The sequence below is a fragment of the Giraffa tippelskirchi genome, chromosome 4, assembly GCF_054371585.1.
Source record: "Giraffa tippelskirchi isolate mGirTip1 chromosome 4, T2T-mGirTip1v1.2.pri, whole genome shotgun sequence".
Classification (NCBI taxonomy): Eukaryota; Metazoa; Chordata; class Mammalia; order Artiodactyla; family Giraffidae; genus Giraffa; species Giraffa tippelskirchi.
In genome coordinates this window covers 161,378,703-161,400,407 of record NC_137278.1, presented here as the reverse complement: position 1 = coordinate 161,400,407, position 21,705 = coordinate 161,378,703, and the positions used below count along the sequence as shown (strand labels likewise).

The 21,705-nt window shown below is 35.1% G+C and overlaps 1 protein-coding gene across 5 annotated transcripts in view; it reads left to right on the top strand.

The window, feature by feature from the left end:
- Nucleotides 1–21,705, top strand: part of ANKS1B (ankyrin repeat and sterile alpha motif domain containing 1B) — a 1,049,816-nt gene that overhangs the window by 140,426 nt on the left and 887,685 nt on the right. For all 5 annotated transcript variants that reach the window (XM_081595385.1, XM_081595384.1, XM_081595383.1 and 2 more), the window contains exons 4-8: nt 1,533–1,829; nt 4,007–4,082; nt 6,063–6,164; nt 9,152–9,265; nt 13,681–13,847. In XM_081595385.1, the coding sequence (XP_081451511.1) occupies nt 1,533–1,829; nt 4,007–4,082; nt 6,063–6,164; nt 9,152–9,265; nt 13,681–13,847 (756 nt within the window). The remainder of the gene's footprint in view (nt 1–1,532; nt 1,830–4,006; nt 4,083–6,062; nt 6,165–9,151; nt 9,266–13,680; nt 13,848–21,705) is intronic.

The following is a 21,705-nucleotide window of genomic DNA, read 5'->3' as shown; positions in this document are numbered from 1 at the left end:
ATGGTAGTCATAACAGTTGCTGTGGAAGATGTTATTAAAAGTACCAACTTTGGGTCTAGGCTATTTAGGTTCAAACCCTGGCTCCAATACTAAATGGCTGTATAAGTCTGTGTAACTGCTACTTATTCAACTACACATTACCTCAGTTACCTCATCTGTAAAATGGGAACAATGATAATACTATTTGTCTCCTAGTGAGGATTAGGGGCTTCCCCAGTGGCTCAGTGGTAAGGATCCAGCTGCAATGCAGGATACTTGGAGGAGACATGGGTTCAATCCCTGGGTTGGAAAGATCCCCTTGAGGAGGAAATGGCAACCCACTCCAGTATTCTTGCCTGAAAAATCCTATGGACAGAGGAGCGTGGTGGGCTATAATCCATGGGGTCACAAAGAGTCTGACACAACTGAGCACACACGCAGGCCAGCAATGAGGATTAAATAAGTAAGCACGTATGAAATGCAACTGTGTGTGCTTTGCACATAATGTTAGCTATGATGGTGACTGTGATGATGACATCCTCCCTTGCTCTCTAGAACCCTCATTTAGTACATTGCATTTTTGTTACTAAAATTTCATGTTCCCATTTCTCATAATTGACCTTTCCACCTCATGGCATAGTCATACTGCGTATACCTATACTATCTGCCCAAATAATTGAAAGCTCCATTTCTCTTGCAGTGGGGTTCAGTTTTGTTGATTTTAACATTTATTATTCTGCTACATTCCTGGGAAAATCTCATTGATTTTCAGCTGAAACACTTATATTTTTATTTATTTTTATTTAGAGTCACACCATGCGACTTATGGGATCTTAGTTCCCTGACCAAGAATCAAACCCAGGCCCTTAGCAGTGAAAATGCAGAGTACTAACAACTAGACTGCCAGGGAATTCCCTCAGCTGAAACACTTATAAGCTACACATATAATACTCCTTGTAACTTGTCCAGATATGGGTATAGACCTGCCTCTCAATTCATGATTATATTTCAAAAAGATATGGGGTAATGTTAGGGCCAGTACGTCTTTGTTCTCTTTGCAAAAGAAGCGAGGATTTATACTTAAATGGAAGATAAAATGAAACTTGATTTGGGAAATATTTCTGTAAATCTTTCATTATCAGAGAATTTACTCTCTCAACTATGTTTGGGAAAGCCAGTCTGTTAAAGGTGTATTGTTATTAATCTCTCTCATTAACAGATGTCACAGAGGCTTGATGCACAGTGCAGATAACATTAACCATCTGGGCCCAGCAGGGCTACCAACCAACACAGCTAAATCGTTTATCACTCTTAGAAGTTAGAATATATAGTTTAGGGAAAAGTTCGATTCTTTCAACTAAAGTGACAAAAATAAAATATGATAAGTGATAGATACAATTACCAAATATAAAGTTCTATTAGACATACTTATTAAAATGCATATATCTCAAATGTATGTTTTCAAAGCATCTCAGGTTTTAAATTACTATATTTAGATTTTCATAACAAATTGAATTTCTGAGAACTCGCACTGTATGTCTTTGTCTTAACAGAACAATGAAAATGAAACTGCTCTACACTGTGCAGCTCAGTATGGACACTCAGAGGTAGTTGCTGTTCTCCTGGAAGAGCTCACTGATCCTACCATCAGAAACAGCAAGCTGGAAACACCTCTGGACCTGGCAGCCCTCTATGGACGGCTTAGAGTGGTCAAAATGATCATCAGTGCACACCCTAACTTAATGAGCTGCAACACCCGAAAGCACACACCACTACACCTTGCTGCACGCAATGGTCACAAGGCAGTTGTTCAGGTGCTGCTGGAAGCAGGAATGGATGTGAGCTGTCAAGTGAGTCTTCTTGTACCTGTGCTTCCAAAGCAATGGTGTTCTTGCTTTGCTTTGAGATACAGATGTTAAAATTTACATCTTAATTACATGTTAAGTTTACAGGAAGAAATATTAGCATTTTTAAATCAGGCAAATGGTCCATATGTATTTTTGTAACTACTAAATTCGAAGTATCCTGCTACACTGTTGGGAAATATGAAGGGATATAAGTCCTACTCTCTAACCTCATTCTAACTTGAGGGCTTTCCACATGAAAAATTATTACTAGATGGCAGCTGTGTGTGGTCTTCTTAGTAATTGTTTCCTTTATTCCAGTATCTAGCACACAGTTTGACATACACCAGGAATTCAGTCTAAAATTTAGTGAATAAACAAAGAAATGAAATTGACTTTAATTTTTGAGTATGTACTTTGTGTTTAATATGTTGACACATTTAGAATCTAAATCTCACAGCTATCTTGTGGGATTGAGAGCTATTAAGTTCCAGTAGAGAGGTGAGGAATCAGATTTAAAGACTGAGAAACTTGCCTAAGGACACATAGCTCATAAACCCAGAATGTGAATTAAGACTTACTGATTAAAGTCCAGGCCTCTTTCTACAATAATGTACTTGTGTACGTGACTGATAAAGGAAGGATCACTATACCTAAGGGCAATAAGAAAATTTTTTAAAAAACTTTACCATTAGCATAGGTGAAAAACTTTCTCTTAGAATCTTCCTTGATCATCCTCAGAGCAGAAACCAATCTTTCCCTGCAGTGCTCACAAATTCTTGTCTTCTGTGTTATGTTCCTCCCTCCTTCTACCCTCAAAATAATTCTTAATTTCCATACTAACTCTACGCCAAGAATAGTTGAAGAGTATTCTGAGGTACGGAGCTTTTTACTAGGCATTGGTGATACCATGATGAAAAAATAGATATGGTCTACATTTCCTCTAAACTTATAGTTTATTAAAGGGAATAGATAATCATATAACATTGTAATGTAATACTATAAGTGCTATGATGAGGTAAATTAGATTGATGTGGAACACACAGGGAAAGTGCTACACTTTAGAGGCAAGCAATACTTCCTGAGTGAAATTATATTTAAACTAAGATTTGACATGTAGTGTAGGTCTGTGGTTCTCAATTTTACTCACTAGACCCTTATTATTGGGGCTTCCCATGTGGCACTAGTGTTAAAGAACCAGCCTACCAAAGCAGGAGATGTAAGCTGTGGGTTTATCTCTGGGTCGGGAAGATCCCCTGGAGGAGGGCATGGACCCCACACCAGTATTCTTACCTGCAGAATCCTGTGGACCCAGGAGCCTGGAAGGCTACAGTCCAGAGGGTCGCACAGAGTTGGACACAACTGAAGCAACATAACACGCACACACGCATCCCAGGTGACTGAGTCAGAACTCATGGTGGTGCCCAGAAATCTGGTCAGCAACCTCTCTAGGTGATTCTGATTCAGGCTGAAGATTGAGAACTGGTGGTATAGGTAATGGTGAGGTAAACAGGGCTAGGAGTTCTATGCTGCCAGGCAGAGGGACCAGCTTTTGAGATTCTTGGGGAAGAAAACAAGAGAATGATACTGATGAAATGTTTAGTATGCTTGCAGCATGAATAAGGTACAGAAGGTCTGGGGAGACTTGGGATGGACAAGAGAGGGTATGGAAAGGAAAGCAAGGAGAATATTTTCCAAGTTTTTTAAGGCACATTAAATTGTTGTGATTTTATTTGCCATTAATATTTATTTACACATCTGTCTCCTCTGATAGAATGTAAATGTACAAGAATCAGGATCATATTTCCATACCTCAGAACACCCCTTAACTATTCTTGGTGTAGAGTTGGTATTTAATTAATGCATGTTGAATTACATGAGCTCACATAGTCACAAAAGCCTCGTGAGGTAGGCATTACTATTCTTCTGTTATATCTGAGAACGACTGAGGGTGAAAGAAAATGAGAGACTTATAAACATAACAAGGTCAAATGGCTACACAGAAGCACAGATATTTCACAAACTTAAGCTTTTGGATTTTGTTTCTAGAATTTCTTCTTTATTCCACACTCCTCTTCTGTCAGAGAGTGCTAAGATTACAAACAATTTGTATGAACGCATAAAAGGATATACTTTTTTTAACCTTAGCTTTCCTAATCTTTTTCCTTCTTCTTTTTTTCTAGACAGAAAAAGGGAGTGCACTCCATGAAGCAGCTTTGTTTGGAAAAGTGGATGTTGTACGAGTTCTGTTAGAAACAGGTAACTATCATGATTCTCCATGGAGCTTATCTTGCCAAAAACTATTTGTACTCCAGAAACAGACAAAGGAAAATGACACAATCCACCCTACCCCACATTACCTTTTTTACTTCACTCTAAATTTTTATGTGTGTAGAACCGTGTACAATTGAGCCTCAGTGTTTAGGGAAAAAACTGATATAAATGTTCATCTTCCTTTTCAATAGATTCTTTAATCAAAAGCTTTAAGAAGTGATAATTTTATGCATTTAAATCATATTAAAATACATTAGAGAAACTACCAAAAGAGGGAGAAAATCTCTGCCTTCTATAGGAGGGAGGAATTGATTCCTGTGAAGCTGTGACAATTGCTTGATTTATTAAATAATATGCAACTTTCCCTAAGTTTTTATATTGTGAACAGTGGTAAACAGAAATTAGAGTTCCCTATCCTTAAGGTGAATTTTCCTTCTAGTAATTCATCATTAAAGTGGATTAAACTGAAAGTCACTCAGTCGTGTCCAGCTCTTTGTGACCCCATGGAATATACAGTTTATGGAATTCTCCAGGCCAGAATACTGGAGTGGGTAGCCTTTCCCTTCTCTAGGAAATCTTGCCAACCCAGGGATGGAACCCAGGTCTCCCTTATTGCAGGGAGATTCTTTACCAGCTGAGCCTCAAAGGAAGCTCAAGAATACTGGAGTGGGTAGCCTATCCCTTCTCCAGGGGATTTTCCTGACCCAGGAATTGAACCAAGGTCTCCTGCATTGCAGGCAGATTCTTTACCAACTGAGCTATGAGGGAAGCCCAGTTAATTCATTGATTGAGTAGCTATTGTTTGTAAGCTTCAGTGATTTAAAGGGAAATTTTAGCGGGAAAGCTCTGAAGGAACAACAAAGTAGGCTTGTTTGTCTCCATATGTGTATTATGATTGAAATAAAATTGAAACCGAGGTCAGATTTTTTTTTTAAGATCAAAAGGGATTCAAATTCATGCTTGTGAACAATATATATGACTCTTCTATGTTATAAACTGTATTTAGTGCGTTTATTTTCCTCAGTAAAAATGTTAAATGAAAAGTATTAGCAGACTGTTGCATTGTTATTGTTCTTATTCAAAGTTGAAATTTCATGTATATGTAACTTTGATATGTAATGCAGTGATATAATAAATGACGTATGTGTGCTGGTAACACATTTCCATACAAATTTAAGCAAATATTTAATAATTTTATTATAATGAGTTAACTTTTGAGGCCAGATCCTGAAAATTGGCTTTTGTTTGCAGTTAGATATTTGAGAAGTTTATAGACATTTTTGCTATTTGCTACATTAAACTCTTTATAGTAAAACCTCTTTACTATAAATATTTTCAGAATTAAAAGGATTCCAAAGGCATTTTGGTTACACACATTAGGAAGTTTGCTCATCAGGTATTTGATGAGTATTGCTGATATTGAATATAATCTTGTATAAATAAATGTGGAATATTTGACTTAGTATTTGAACAATAATTCAAAATAGTCCTACTTTTTCAACTTCTGTGAATACTAAAGTATTCTAAGACCGCTGTTATATTGCTTACATGGTACATTATTGTTATTTTTATCATATTATACAGAATATATAAATCACATGACCTTTATACTTAAGGAATTTACATTCTAATATTTTTCAACTTGATAGTCTACAATTTTGTTAAGTAGTTATAACCTAAAATAGCTGTAATCTGAAAAGTTAATGTTTGAGTCAGTGCCCTCTAAGAGTTAATTCATGATCAAAAATGTTCCAAATCTTTGGCATCAGTAGACTTCCATCTTCTTTCTTACTAAAATCGTGTGTGTGTGTGTGTGTGTGTGTGTGTGTAGGGCTTATAAAAAAAAAAACAACTTCCTTAAGTGCTTTGTCTGTATACTTTTGAAATTAGAGCAGTTACATATTGAAAGTATCTTCTGATGATACTCCACTGTGTACATCTAGTGGGTTTTTCTTTTTCTTTCAGGAATTGATGCCAACATAAAAGATAGCTTAGGTAGAACTGTCTTAGACATTTTGAAAGAACATCCATCTCAGAAATCTCTCCAGATTGCAACTCTCTTACAAGGTAAATAGTATTGAATGATGGATGAGTTTGCCTTACAGTTAAGATTAAATTGAAACTGTCCTAGTTTTCTCTTGAGTTTCGAGTTAACATTTACTTTTGAATGAAGTTACTATTTGCATTTTTCTGGTAGACTTTTAAACTAAAGAATAATGAATACCTTTTAAAGTTTTATTTCTGTTTTTTAACTGCTAAAATATTTTTTTCACTCACTTGATATTAAATATTTTTAATTAAATCTTGTAATAAATATGTAGTTATGAACTTGAAGGTATTAGGGCTATAAAGTGGTGATGCTGAGGTATTATCTTACATTTGAATAATGCTTTAAGAACTTTCTGGCTTGGATTTTCTATTATTTTGTCTGATTTCTATAACTGTGAGGTAGATCAATCAAATATTCTTCTCCTTCTTTTTGCACATGAGGGAAATTGAAGCTCCAGGAAGCCAAGTGACTTGCTCAAACATATATCCCATTCCAAGTGGTAGAACTGGTATATAAATGCTGAGTTAATAACAACAAAATTGTCCTTCTTTGAAAGAATACACATTATTTGCTACCGAATCCAGTAATACAAGATAATTCAGTCTTGCCCGCCTATGGGTTAATAAAGATCATTTGAGTTTATCTGTAGTTAGTTTTGGTTATTAAAATAGATCTACTTAGGGTTTGACAACCATCTGGGTACTATTTTTTCATTTGCAGGATACATACTTCCTCATTTGATTTTCCCTTTTTGCTTGGTGGTTAGGCCTGATGCTCAGTGTGTTTCCTTAAAAATACGGATGTTTTTTTCTTTCCTTTGCATTTAGCTCCTACACTGCTCAGTGCGGGTTATCCCCTACAGGCTGTGAGTGTAATAAAGGGCAGTGGAGTGGGTTTCATAGGATATCAGTTGAGAAGCTGAAGAGCAGCTTTGTCCTTCTGGAAGACAGATGAATTAAAACCAAATTTGGCAGGAGACATGTAGATACAGGAGTCAACAAAGACCAAAGAGGGAAAGAGAACAGACTCACTACAGGAGGTCATTATGTTCTTTTTTCTCTTTATTTTCCAAAACCTCTCAGGAAACTTCAAGCCCCTACAATTTTCTTATTAATAAAGAAGTTAATTGCTAGTCAAGTGCTATAGAGATAAATCAGAGAAGATTACAAATATGATTCTTCATATTAATTCAAATTAAAATCAAGTTGAATGAAAGCTGAAAAATAAAAGAGTGGTATGCAACCTTTAAATCAGTCTTTGCCCTCTAGGCACTTTGTATTTCATATTGATTTTTGCCTCTAACTGAAGTTAAAAAAAAACTGAGACTTGTGCCTAATATATCTTTTGGGAGAAGCAAATAAATGTTGTCTACTGAAAAGGGGGCATGACATAATTACAGACACTTTTAACACATTGCATTGGTTCAACTTAGATGAAAATGTTATTATACAGGTGTTCTCTTAAGTAGTCACTATTCGTTCATTAGGTATGTCAATTTGTGATACAGTATTTGCGACTTTGAATTTTTATAGTTATTGTCAAATTTTAGATTGTGAACACGTTATCTATATTCTCTGCATTCCTGGTGTTCAATCACTGGCACATTTAATATCTTATGAAAAAGTTTGTCATTGCAGTAAATACAATTTATAGTAGGTAAAATTACTGCCTGGGTCAAAAATTGTAAGGATAGAATGCCATATGCTGCTTTCTTTTCCTAGCAGAATTTGCCTAGTAGAATTGCTCTTAGGTAGAAACTGTTTGGATAGTATGAAGACACAGGTGGTTGGCATGAAAGCACAAAGTGTCTTAACTGAGTTTTAAGAAAAAAGAAGTGCCTTCTGAATAAAGAAGCACAAATAAAAGATACCCTTGGGGAGGAATCTGTTGATTTAATCCTTTAGAGGCTACAAACTGTGATGAATGCCTTTTGGGCAGTAGATCACATACTTTTGGCCCATGCTGTGTTTCTGTAAAATTGAATTAGCTTTCAGGATTTCAGATAACACTCCAGGGTTTTGATTTCTCAAAAAATGCAAGCTTTCATTTTACTTCATGGCTGATCTTTAGATGGTGCATCTGCTCTCTGGTTAACTAGGCTCTGCAGGCTGTCTGTTTTTTTTCTGTATCTTTGAGATTAAATGTTAGTTGACACATATCCCTGCATTCAGATGCTGTTTTCTTTATGATTGAGAGAAAAGTGAGATGATTCTTATATCTATCTGGGCTTGCTACTTACTAGCTGAATAAACATGGCCAAGATAATAATCCTTCCCCTTTAGTTTTCATCTTTAAAGCTGAGATAATAATAGTGCCTGTGTCATAGTCTTGTGAAGATTAAATGAGTTAATTTATATCAAATACTTAAAACAGTGCTGAGTGTAGAGAAAGCAATATTTAAGTTTTATTATTACTATGTCCTCATCAAAGTTGGAAAAATGAGTGAGGTGCTGAGTGTGTAACACTGCTTCAAGAATAATGCAAAAAACATTATTTTTTGTTGAACTAAAGTTCAATATGCAATTATGTTTATATCACAAGATTATAACACCATTGCAAATTAAGCTTATCCCACTTCATTTATTTATGTTACCTGAATGGTTGTTATATGCATCTAAATTTTATATCGCTGTTTATGGACATGGTCTATTCAAAGCATCAGTCAGAGAGTTTTAAACCTCCAGATATTATTTATTTAAGGAAACCAAGGATGTTATTCTATCTTCAACTGGTACATTTATTTTTAAGGAAAGACTGTGACAAAAGTTTACTTTTCATGAAAAGGATTCATGAGTCTCTTTTGAAATATTTTTTCTGTTTTAATTAAAAAGCTTTAAATTAATAGCTCATCATGAAGATTTTTCACTTTGGTTTTTTGAAGTTTTTTTAAAAAACTTAGGATGTGAACAAATAACTGAAAAAGTGACCATCAAAAGTAAAACCAAGTTAGAGTTTTTAACATATATGAATTCAAGTATGTAATTTCAAAAACTTATATACACAGAATATTTAGAAGGTGTGGGAAGACCAGCAGTCCTTGAAGAGCACGTACAGGAAGATATGACACAAGAAACACATATTTCATCTCCTGTTGAATCTCCTTCCCAGAAGACCAAAAGTGAGTAGCTAATTGTAAAACCCTTGAGATAATATTAGACTGTTATGTACAATTTTATGCTGTATGTACAAAAGGGCTCAAACTTGTGAAAATTTAAGGTCTAATAAGTTATATCTTATAATCTATATTTTATCCATTATTCAGTCAATATTTATTGAGCCTCTACTGTTTATCAGATACTATTCTTAGTCCTGAGATACAGTGGTGATCAAGGGAAATAGCAATCCCTGCTGACATGAAGCTTACATGGAGTGGATATTTCACAGTTGACTTTTCCCCCTAAAATTTGTTTTTAAGGTGGACTAAAAAACATATATCTTGAATGTAACTGCTGTTTTTCTTTTAGAATAAATTATTGGGATGAAGTTGCTTTCTGAGAATAATTAGAAAAAAAAATTAGTATTTGCCTGTAACCTATGAAATATTCATGTCCATAGTTGATGCATATTATATATCTGTTCCTTCTGTTATCCCTTTATTAGTTATATAATTATTTGTTTAAATATGTTCTACTGTTTGTTTTTGTTGAACCTAGAAAGTAGAATCCCAGCACTATTTCAATTTTTTAATGTTGAATGAATTCTGTCAATAAAGTATAATGCCCACAAATACTTGGGTTGAGGTCCCCAACCTCCAGGATCTAATGCCTGGTGATATGAGGTGGACTGATATAATAGTAATAAAGTGCACAGTAAGTGTAATGTGCTTGAATCATCCCCAAACCATTCCCCCAATGCTGACTGTGGGAAAATTGTCTTCCACAAAACCAGTCCCTGGTGCCAAAAATGTTCAGGACCACTGTTCTAAAACACTATTGAAATTAAATGCTATTATAAGTGAAGTTTTAGGAATTGTAATTCCAAATGATTTTATGTACTACATTTATGTAAGCCTTCAATAACTTATTTTCATTTTGATAAAGAATAAAAATAGACAAAACTGGAATTTGTTTTTGTCTTTTAATATTATCATACTAATTATGGTTTCAGTTCATGTTCAGTTCTGTCATTCAGTCGTGTCCAACTCTTTGCGACCCCATGGACCGCAACACGCCAGGCCTCCCTGTCCATCACCAACTCCCGGAGTTTACCCAAACTAATGTCTATTGAGTCAGTGATGCTATCCAACCATCTCATCCTCTGTTGTCCCCTTCTCCTCCTGCTTTCAAACTTTGTCAGCATTAGGGTCTTTTCAGATGAGTCAGCTCTTTGCACGAGGTGGCCAAAGTATTGGAGTTTCAACTTCAACATCAGTCCTTCCAATGAAAACTCAGGACTGATCTTCTTTAGAAAGAACTGGTTGAATCTCCTTGCAGTCCAAGGGACTCTCAAGAGTCTTCTCCAACACCACAGTTCAAAAGCATCAATTCTTCAGTGCTCAGCTTTCTTTATAGTTCAATTGCACATCCATGCATGACTACTAGAAAAACCATAGCCTTGACAAGGTGGACCTTTGTTGTCAAAGTAATGCCTCTGCTTTTTAATATACCATCTAGTTTGGTCATAACTTTTCTTCCAAAGAGCAAGTGTGTTTCAATTTCATGGCTGCAGTCTCCATCTGCAGTGATTTTGGTGCCCCTCCGAAATAAAGTCTGACACTGTTTCCACTTTTCCCCATCTATTTGCCATGAAGTGATGGGACCAGATGCCATGATCTTAGTTTTCTGGATGTTGAGTTTTAAGCCAACTTTTTCACTCTCCTCTTTCACTTTCATCAAAATGTTCTTTATTTCTTCTTTGCTTTCTGCCATAAGGGTGGTGTCATCTGCATATCTGAGGTTATTGATGTTTCTCCTGGCAATCTTGATTCCAGCTTGTGCTTCATCCAGTCCAGTGTTTCTCATGATGTACTCTGCATATAAGTTAAATAAGCAGGGTGACAATTACAGCCTTGACTTACTCCTTTTCCTATTTGGAACCAGTCTGTTGTTCCATGTCCAGTTCTAACTGTTGCTTCCTGACCTGCACACAGATTTCTCAAGAGGCAGGTCAGGTGGTCTGGTATTCCCATCTCTTGAAGAATTTTCTACAGTTTATTGTGATCCACACAGTCAAAAGCTTTGGCATAGTCAATAAAGCAGAAATAGATGTTTTTCTGGAACTCTCTTGCTTTTTCAGTGATCCAGCGGATGTTGGCAATTTGATCTCTGGTTCCTCTGCCTTTTCTAAAACCAGATTGAACATCTGGAAGTTCACAGTTCATGTGTTGCTGAAGCTTGGTTTGGAGAATTATGAGCGTTACTTTACTAGTGTGTGAGATGAGTGCAATTATGCTGTAGTTTGAACATTTTTTTGACATTGCCTTTCTTTGCGATTGGAATGAAAACTGACCTTTTCCAGTCCTGTGGCCACTGCTGAGTTTTCAAATTTTGCTGGCATATTAAGTGCAGTGCTTTCACAGCATCATCTTTTAGGATTCGAAATAGCTCAACTGGAATTTCATCACCTTCACTAGCTTTGTTCGTAGTGATGCTTCCTAAGGCCCACTTGACTTCACATTCCAGGATGTCTGGCTCTAGGTGAGTGATCACACCATCGTGATTATCAGGGTGTGAAGATCTTCTTTGTACAGTTCTTCTGTGTATTCTTGGCACATCTTCTTAATATCTTCTGCTTTTGTTAGGTCCATACCATTTCTCTCCTTTATTGAGCCCATCTTTGCATGAAAAGTTCCCTTGGTATCTCTAATTTTCTTGAAAATCTCTCTAGTCTTTCCCATTCTATTATTTTCCTCTATTTCTTTGCACTGATCACTGAAGAAGGCTTTCTTATATCTCCTTGCTATTCTTTGGAATTTAAATGTGTCTATCTTTCCTTTTCTCCTTTGCTTTTGGCTTCTCTTCTTTTCACAGCTATTTGTAAGGCCTCCTCAGACAGCCATTTTGCTTTTTTTCATTTCTTTTTCTTGAGGATGGTCTTGATCCCTGTGTCTTGAACAATGTCCACAGTTCATCAGGCACTCTGTCTATCAGATCTAGTCCCTTAAATCTGTTTCTCACTTCCACTGTATAATCATAAGGGATTTGACTTAGGTCATACCCGAATAGTCTAGTGGTTTTCCCCACTTTCTTCAATTTAAGTCTAAATTTGGTAATAAGGAGTTCATGATCTGAGCCACAGTCAGTTCCCAGTCTTGTTTTTGCTTACTGTATAGAGCTTCTCCATCTTTGGCTGCAAAGAATATAATCAATCTGTTTTCAGTGTTGACCATCTGGTGATGTCCATGTGTAGAGTCTTCTCTTGTGTTGTTGGAAGAGGGTGTTTGCTATGACCAGTGCGTTCTCTTGGCAAAACTCTATTAGCCTTTGCCCTGCTTCATTCTGTACTCCAAGGGCAAATCTGCCTGTTATTACAGGTGTTTCTTGACTTCCTACTTTTGCATTTCCAGTCCCCTATGATGAAAAGGACATCTTTTTTGGGTGTTAGTTCCAAAAGGTCTTGTAGTTCTTCATGGAACCGTTCAACTTCAGCTTCTTCGGCGTTACTGGTCAGGGCATAGACTTGGATTACCGTGATATTGAATAGTTTGTCTTGGAAAAGAGCAGAGATCATTCTGTCGTTTTTGAGATTGCATCCAAGTGCTGCATTTCGGACTCTTTTGTTGACTATGATGCCTAGTCCATTTCTTCTAGGGGATTCTTGCCCACAGTAGTAGATATAATGGTCATCTGAGTTAAATTCACCCATTTCAGTCCATTTTAGTTCACTGATTCCTAAAATGTCGACGTTCACTCTTGCCATCTCCTGTTTGACCACTTCCAATTTGCCTTGATTCATGGACCTAACATTCCAGGTTCCTATTCGATACTGCTCTTTACAGCATCTGACCTTGCTTCTATCACCAGTCACATGCACAACTGAGTGTTGTTTTTGCTTTGGCTCCGTCTCTTCATTCTTTCTGGAGTTATTTCTCCACTGATCTCCAGTAGCATATTGGGCACCTACTGACCTGGGGAGTTCATCTTTCAGTGTCATATCTTTTTGCCTTTTCATACTGTTCATGGGGTTCTCAAGGCAGGAACACTGAAGTGGTTTGCCATTCCCTTTTCCTGTGGACCACATTTTGTCAGAACTCTTCACCGTGACCTGCCCGTCTTGGTTGGCCCTACATGGCATGGCTTAGTTTCATTGAATTAGACAAAATATGGTCCATGCGATTAGATTGGTTAGTTTTCTGTGATTGTGGTTTCAATCTGCCTGCCCTCTGATGCCCTCTCTCAGTGCCTACCGTCTTATTGGGGTTTCTCTTACCTTGGAGGTGTTAGTACCTTACTTTCAGCAAAATAAACTTTCTGATAATTTTGATTGCCGTATTTTGGGTTCTAGAATTATACTGGTTATATTTTTATTATTTAGCATGAAGTTTTAGCAGTATTCTTTTTTGAAACTTCTGAAAAAGTTACTCTCGTCTTATAGGTGAAGCTGTGACTGGTGAATTATCAAAACTCTTGGATGAAATAAAGCTCTGTCAAGAAAAGGATTATTCTTTTGAAGATTTGTGCCACACAATATCAGACCACTACTTAGATAATTTGAGCAAGATTTCAGAGGAAGAACTTGGGAAAAATGGAAGCCAGAGTGTAGTAAGTAAGGGGGGAAAGAAGACAATATCTCTGTCTTTGCCAGTTCATTGTGTACCTGAAAACCATGGGATTTATGTGTTATCTTATCTTTAGATTTAGCCAGGGTCAAATGTCAGACTCCTTGTTGCTCTTCCCTGATATTTATTAGTGTTCCATTCTCACTGCATGTGTAGGGAAGAAATGCTTTGATAAATCACTTATGGTTTGTGATGATCTCACCACTGTTAGACTCTTGTAACATGAAAATTCATAGTCCCTTTGATTATGTTCTTTTAGTTTTATTGGGCATAATGACAGTGGTTTCCAAAGAAAGAAGAAAACCTTCCTTTTGTCTTTTTTCCCTGTTTTCTCTGTCATCTGAGTCTAACACCATCTTGAAGAAGAAAGACATAGCCGAGCCATGAATGTATACTTCCTGCCCACTGTATAAATCATAGTAGGAGAGATTCATTGTGGATAGTTTGACCTGCATATTTTCATAATCTTACACAAATCCCAGTAGTTTGCATGCAAACTGTAAGCTCAGAATCTGAATCATGAGTAAGAGATTCTTGCTTAGTTGAATTTTTGTATTGATACAATAGCAAGAAAAACTATAGAGAATCAGTTTAAAGTCAAGATTTTTATATCTGTCTTTAGTCCTATAGAAGGATTTATAGGATGCTTTGCTATTAAAGGAAATGCATTATTATGTTATGAAAACTTTTATCACTTTTAGTACTTAATTTGTTATAGAAACATTATACTTTCTTCAAAAACCAGTAATAGAGTGGATTGTGTTAAGTACGTCATTTTATTTATGAAGGCTAAAAAATGTTTGCTAAGTATACTGACTGTTAAGAGAACATTTACTTCATTTAGTTACTTAACTGTTACTTAAAGTGACACTTTCCTGGGGTAGTATTTGCTAGTCTATCATACCTTCTAGGCCTGTTTTGTTTTGTTTTGTTTTTTCTTTTACTATGTTTTGTAAAACATCACGTTATTGGCTCCAATAAAAGCTCTTTATGAGTAATTATGATTAACTATATGTATAATGAAGTAAATACTTGTAGGTTTTCCCAAATGATATTTTTATAGTAATGAAATATTTACTGTACTAACTTTAATGTTAGGGCAAAACTCCTTGTTTTTTTTAAAAAAATCTACAATACGCCTATGCTAACTCCAATTACAAACCAGTTACATTTCCACATTTCCTTGAAAGTTGATTAGAAATTAAGACATATTTATCCTACATAAACAATACATAGTGTTTAGGTCCATTCCTAAAGATATCTCTAAAGTGACTACTTCTGGTCTTCTATTTCTTAACCCACAAATTTTTCTGAAAGACCTGATATTCTAGACCAGTGGTTTCTAAACTTTTCTTGTTATGTACCAGTAGTAAACAAATTTTGAGCAAAAATCCCAAATGTATTTATTTATAATTTTTAAGAATATATGCTATAAATTATGGGGCATATACTATAAGAGAAATTCAAGTGAGGATGTTAAAGTGTAAAATGGATGATCTAATTTTTTCTTTTATTCAGTTGGTATCTTGTGTACCCTAGGGTCTGCATGCTCTGCTTGGAGACCATAATTCAAACTTATATCTTTTGAGTAGTGATGGCAAGGGCTTTTGGCATTGAGAGGGTGACATAATTTAGGGTGAGTGGTGGCCAAATTTTTGTAAGTCAAAGACTGTTTTTTTGTAAGTCAAAGGCTGTGACAGTACTAAGGGAGAAATAAATGCTCCTAAGTTGAACTTAAGTTCAAAATTCAAGCTTATATGTCCATAAAAGTGATCACTCTGTGTTCCTGTAATGAAACTTTATATTGTGTTCTTTGAAAATATTATCATACGAAAATATTAAAGGTTACATGAAGCAGAAAAGCAGAGGGTACACATGAGTAAGAGCAAATAGTTCTATTTACCTGGAATAATAAAGTTCATAAAGGGGGACAATGGAGATAAGATTAGAAGATAGGATGAATTCAGGCCATGGATGATTTTGAATGTCAGGCTGAGAATTTTGGTATTTATTTTTTAGGAAATGAGAAAAATCTAAAGGATTTTGGATGCATAAAATGCACTCTTGAAAGCTGACTTTAGGAAGTTGAATCTGATAGAAACTTGTTATTGAATGTTTAAAAAGCAATGCAATTTAACTTTCTCTACAGCCTATATTGTATTTGAGTTAATTCCTGTTTTGTTGAATGTCTGTTTCTATTTATCAAGAATGGTTTTCCAAGTTTTTAAGGAATTATACTCTCAAGTTATACAAAAAATTTAACTGAGTTCTTATAGATCATTTAATATAAATGGTCATTACAGTGTTGTGAGCTGTAGCACTCATAATAGCAATAATGAGATATGGTTTCTAACTTCGAGGAGTTCAGAATTTCTGCTCCAAGAAGTCTTAAATCACTGTATGTAGATGAGACTAATATAAAAAACAAATAAATATTATAAGAATTGACATTTATTAGGTGCTTGCTATCTGATGTTTCAATGCTTTGTATTACTTAAGCCACCTAATCCATACAGTAATCCTAATAATGGAGTTATAGATTTGGGAAATGACTCAGCTGGTAAGTGACAGATCTAGGATTCAAACTCAGAGCCAATGTCATTAATTCCCAGCTTTATTTCTTATAATAAATTACCCTGTAGCCAAAGGAAATTTTTTAAAGGAAGAGATTAATGATTTATAGGTATTCATTGACGTCTTCATGGAGGTAGGGAGAAATTAAATCGCAGTCTGGAGGAAGGGGAAATAATCTCTGCACTTGTATTGGAATGAATGAATAGGAGAGAATTTCAGTCTGCAGAAACATAATGTGCAAAAGCCCAAAGGTGAGGCCTAGCACTTAAAATGAGGATAATTTACCATGAGAGTTTGTTTTGAAAAGTAGTGGAGAGCGAAGCTGGATAAGTCATAATAACTTTTTAACATTGACATAACACTTTATATTAATTGATTTAATCCTCACACTAACCCTATGAGATAGGTAGTATTACTCCTCCCGTTTTACAGATAAGAAAAATGGAGGCACAGAGAACTTGTATGACCTTCCTAAGTTTACACAGTAAATACCAGGGCCAGTCTGGTATTTACTGGATCTGGACAAAGGCAGTCTTACCACTCAACTATTTCGTTAGAGAACAGGGCAGATAATTAGATTGGGAAGCTAGTCAGAAGTTTAATATTGATGCTGAGGAGAATAACTCTTGAGTGTGGGAGTCCATTCATGAAGGTGACAATTTTAGAAGTTAGAAGTGGTACCTCGATGTCAGGTGTTCTGGGGAGAGACTCAAACAGTGATTCTTAACAGTGGTCGTACATTAGACTTATCTAGGAAGCTTCAAAAAATGCTGACACCCTCAGGTACCATGGCAGAACAACTGCAACAGAATTGTTTTGGGTGATTCTGAACATTGTTCTTTAAAAAGCTTATACTAACATGTATATTATTGGTCTAGAGGACCAAAACTCTGCTAGGACCTTACTGAAGTAATCCAGGCCTCAGATAATGAGTCTGAACTGAGGTCTTGCTAAAACCACAGAATTATGGAATTTTAGATCTAAATAAATCTCAGATTTCTGGTGCCCAGCCTAATTCTCCTACTGTGCAGTGTAAGAGCTCTCTTGAAGTAGGGAGGTTTCAGTTCATCATTAAGGAAAATTCAAACTGTAGTTCAGCCATAGTCACAAGTTGCAATTATTTCTATATTATAATGGAATGTTAAATGTGGAAAACACTGTTGTTTATTATTCACATTACTAGCTGAAGGACAGGTGTTTGAGTTCAGTTAAAATTTAAGTTTATATGATATGGAACGTTCAACTTGTTGTCATATGACAGATAATTCCAGAAGTAATTTTGAAGAAATCAAAGTACAGGAAAATCTGTTGTGTAGCATTTATGTTATTGATAAATATATTTTACATATTAATAACTTGGCTTGAATTTTTTAGGTATTTTAACTATTCTTTGTCATTTTAACATTTATTGCCTTTTTATCCAATAGAGGGCACTCTAATTCAGTAATTTAAAATAAAAATCAGCTATCTTATGTAAGAACTTTTATTTTTGAATTGGAGATTTTAGTTTTATTAAAATATTAGCCTTAAGATGATAATTTGAAAAATTTTACTAAAATAAGTGAATTAGGAATTAAATTCTTACAATGACTGAATGTATTTGATAGAAGGTTTTACGTTTAATGTGAAGGGAAGCTCAAGTTAAAATTGCATTTTATCTTGCATAAATTTTAATTCAAAAGTCAGTCTGTTTTAAGGTCTTTTATAATATGCAAATGGAATCATTTTCTAAGTTGAATTAAGACATTATATAATCTAGAATGTAAATTTTGGAAAAATATAAATATCTTCACATTCTTTACCAACCCCTGAAACTTAGATTTTTGAAAGTATATAAAATTATATGAAAAACATTTTCTAGTCACTTCATTTGTTTTCCCAAGTCATGTTATCAGCTTTCCCTCTGTGTGTAAACAATGTACACACTTTTTAAATGTGAACATACCATGCCTTAGAGAATTTTGATGATAGCGTAAAGATCTTTAGAGCAAATTTCAGAATTTAGGTTTCAGGAAATAATTTTTTAAGATATAAATTTAAAAAGGCATTATTGTCTCACCATCCCATGTATCTAAGAAATAAATAAGAAGCATCAGGGATGAAATATGTATGTTTTTCTCCTGAGGGGAAACCTAGACACTTTAGCAGCACCTAAAGGTTATTATTTGAATGGAGTTGTGTTGGCAAGTTTTGTGCAATTTAACTCTGTGTATATTTCTTTTATATTATTTTACTTTTATATTTTATATTTCTCTCATATTTCATATTATATTTTTCTCATATTTCACACCCTGGTTTTTTTCTCCCCCTAATTGTTAATTATTCTTGCTGATTATGATGTGATGCATAGTATTGTATAGTGTGCACATTTTGAAACGTGTTTGAGAGTAAAATATCTCTTAATCCTAAGAGCATTCTGTTAAGGTATCCAAAGGCAGCAAACTTCCTTCCTAATTAAACTTCTACATATTTGAATTTCATGAAGTTTTGTGATCACTCTGCAGATATAACATCAGCCAATCTTTGTTTTGATGTTTTCATTCTCTGTGATCTCTCTATAATATCTAATTTGAATTTAATCTTCCTAACAGAAAACTCAGCTATTATGATTTCCCTGAGAATCTATACTTTATACTCATGAGTTAACTGTAATGTTTTGTGAAAATTTGATAATAATTCAATGTTCTTCTAACCTTGCTCTCCAGATAATGGTGAAGTTAATTTTTGACAACTCTCAGTCGCTTGTCACATTGACCTCATTCATTTGTCATAACACACCTGATTTGTAATTCTGTTTCATGCTGTGCATTTGAGAATTCTTGATCCTGTTTTTGAGTAAAGGCTTTGGACAGCCTGCCATTGTAAAGGAATCCCATTTTGCTTCCTAATGCCAAAAGAAATCATTCTAGAGACTGAGCTTAAAGAGACATGTCAGTGGCAATAATCACATATCTTTGTGTTCCGGGAAATGTTTTTCACCTTGAAGAGCAATTAATTCTAATGGAGTATTGAACTAGTAACCAAAAAAAAAAAAAAAAATTACTGAAATCACTCATGCTTCTAACGTATTTTATCATGGGACCATTTGAGACATGACTACTGAATATTGGGATCAATTCAGCCTCTAACAGATGAAGAATTAGATTCTCTACAATACAACCGAAGTCAATAACAGTAGACGGAAAATATTCTGTGTGGCTTGCTTTAATTTCAGGGTTAGAATTTTAAAACTGTCTGGTATTATTTTAACTTACTCTTGCCAGAATTTTTATTTCTACCATCTATGCTTTTTAAAGTTTAAATATTTTGGTTGCTTAGTTTCACAACAGTTCCATTTAGTTGATAGCTGCCAGTTTATTCTACCAAATAATTAATAATGAGAAACAAAGTCTTTATTTGGAGAAAGAATGAGGTAGTCAAGACAGTTAATTTGACAGGGAATGAAAAAGTTCTAAAATGAATCAGGATAATGAACCAGTGAGAAGTGTATATTAATAAAAGTGGAAATAGCTTGCCCCTAGAATAAATGAGACAAACATTGATTATATCTTTTCCTATAATCATCTGTTCTGTGTTACTGAAATAAATCTATTCTAGCTTTGAAGATTTTCCTTTTTACCCTATAATCCTGCTTTTACTTAGCATGGTGTCACTTCCCAAAACATTTAAAGATCTTTATTGTCATAATTATTCTCATCAGCTTCACTAATTTACCGAGTCCTCACATTAAGGAATTATACGAATTTCTTCAATAACATGTATTTGTAACTTAGAGTAACATTATGGGCTTCCCTTGTGGCTCAGCTGGTAAAGAATCCGCCTGCAATATGGGAGACCTGGGTTCGATCCCTGGATTGGGAAGATCCCCTAGAGAAGGGAAAGGCTACCCACTCTAATGTTCTGGACTGGAGAATTCCATGGAAATAACATGTATTTGTAACTTAGAGTAACATTTTAGTATAGAGAACAGGAACTTTGAACTGAAAGAGATTTGTGTTTGAATCTCAGTTCTACTCCTTAGATAAATCATCCTGATCTCCAGATTTCTCATGTGTAGCATAGTATTTCTAAAAAGTCTTTCTGACCTCTACTTTTGAAACAGAATGTCTGGAGGTAGATTTTTAGAATAAACTTCTTAGGTGATTCTTGTGCTCTTTGTGAACTGCCCTGGAACATTTTTTATTTTTTAAATTAAAAACAGAAATTTTAGAGCATTTTTAAATGTTGACTTCTTTCAGTCAATTACTCAGATCCATTTTCTTTTTCCTCACATGGATCTATGGATCTCAGATTTCAATGATCTGACTTTAATTTGCTTTTGCTTTTTTTTTCTGTTCCTGTGAATGCAAATATGATTGGTCATCAAGGCAAAATGATTTACCATTTCAGTTCAGTTCAGTCGCTCAGCCATGTCCCACTCTTTACGACACCATGGACTGCAGCACTCGAGGCTTCCCCGTCCATCACCAACTCCTGGAGCCTGCACAAACTCATGTCCATTGAGTCAGTGATGCCATCCAACCATATCATCCTCTGTCATCCCCTTCTCCTCTCACCTTAAATCTTTCCCAGCATCAGGATCTTTTCAAATGAGTCAGTTCTTCGCATCAGGTGGCCAGAGTATTGGAGTTTCATCTTCAGCATCAGTCCTTCCAATGAATATTCAGAATTGATTTCCTTTAGGATGAACTGGTTGTATCTCCTTGCTGTCCAAGGGGCTCTCAAGAGTCTTCTCCAACACCACAGTTCAAAAGATTTATCATTTAAGGTTTGCTTTTTCTGTTTCTGTGAAAAATGTCATTGGAATTTTGATGGGTATTGCGTTGAATCTATAGATGGTTTGGGGATAGTATGAAACCTTTATCAATATTAATTCTTCTGAACCATGAACACAGAATGTCTTTCCATATGTTTGTGTCTTCATTTGCATTTAAGTGGTATAGTTTTCAGTGTATAGATCTTTCACCTCCTTGGTTAAATTTATACCTAAGTATTGCATTGTTTTTGATACTGTACTGAATAGGGTTGTTTTCTTTATTTATTGTTCAGATGTCTTATTAGTATATAGAAATGTGGATGATTTTTAGATGTTGGTTTTGTATCCTGCAACTTGATTTGTTTATTAGTGCTAAAGTTTTTGGTGGATTTCATTGGAATCTGAGAGCCACAAATGGAGGTGGAGTCTTTAGGATTTTCCACATATGAGATCATATTGTCTGCAGACAAAGGCAGTTTTACTCTTCTCTTTCTGATTTGTATGCCTTTTA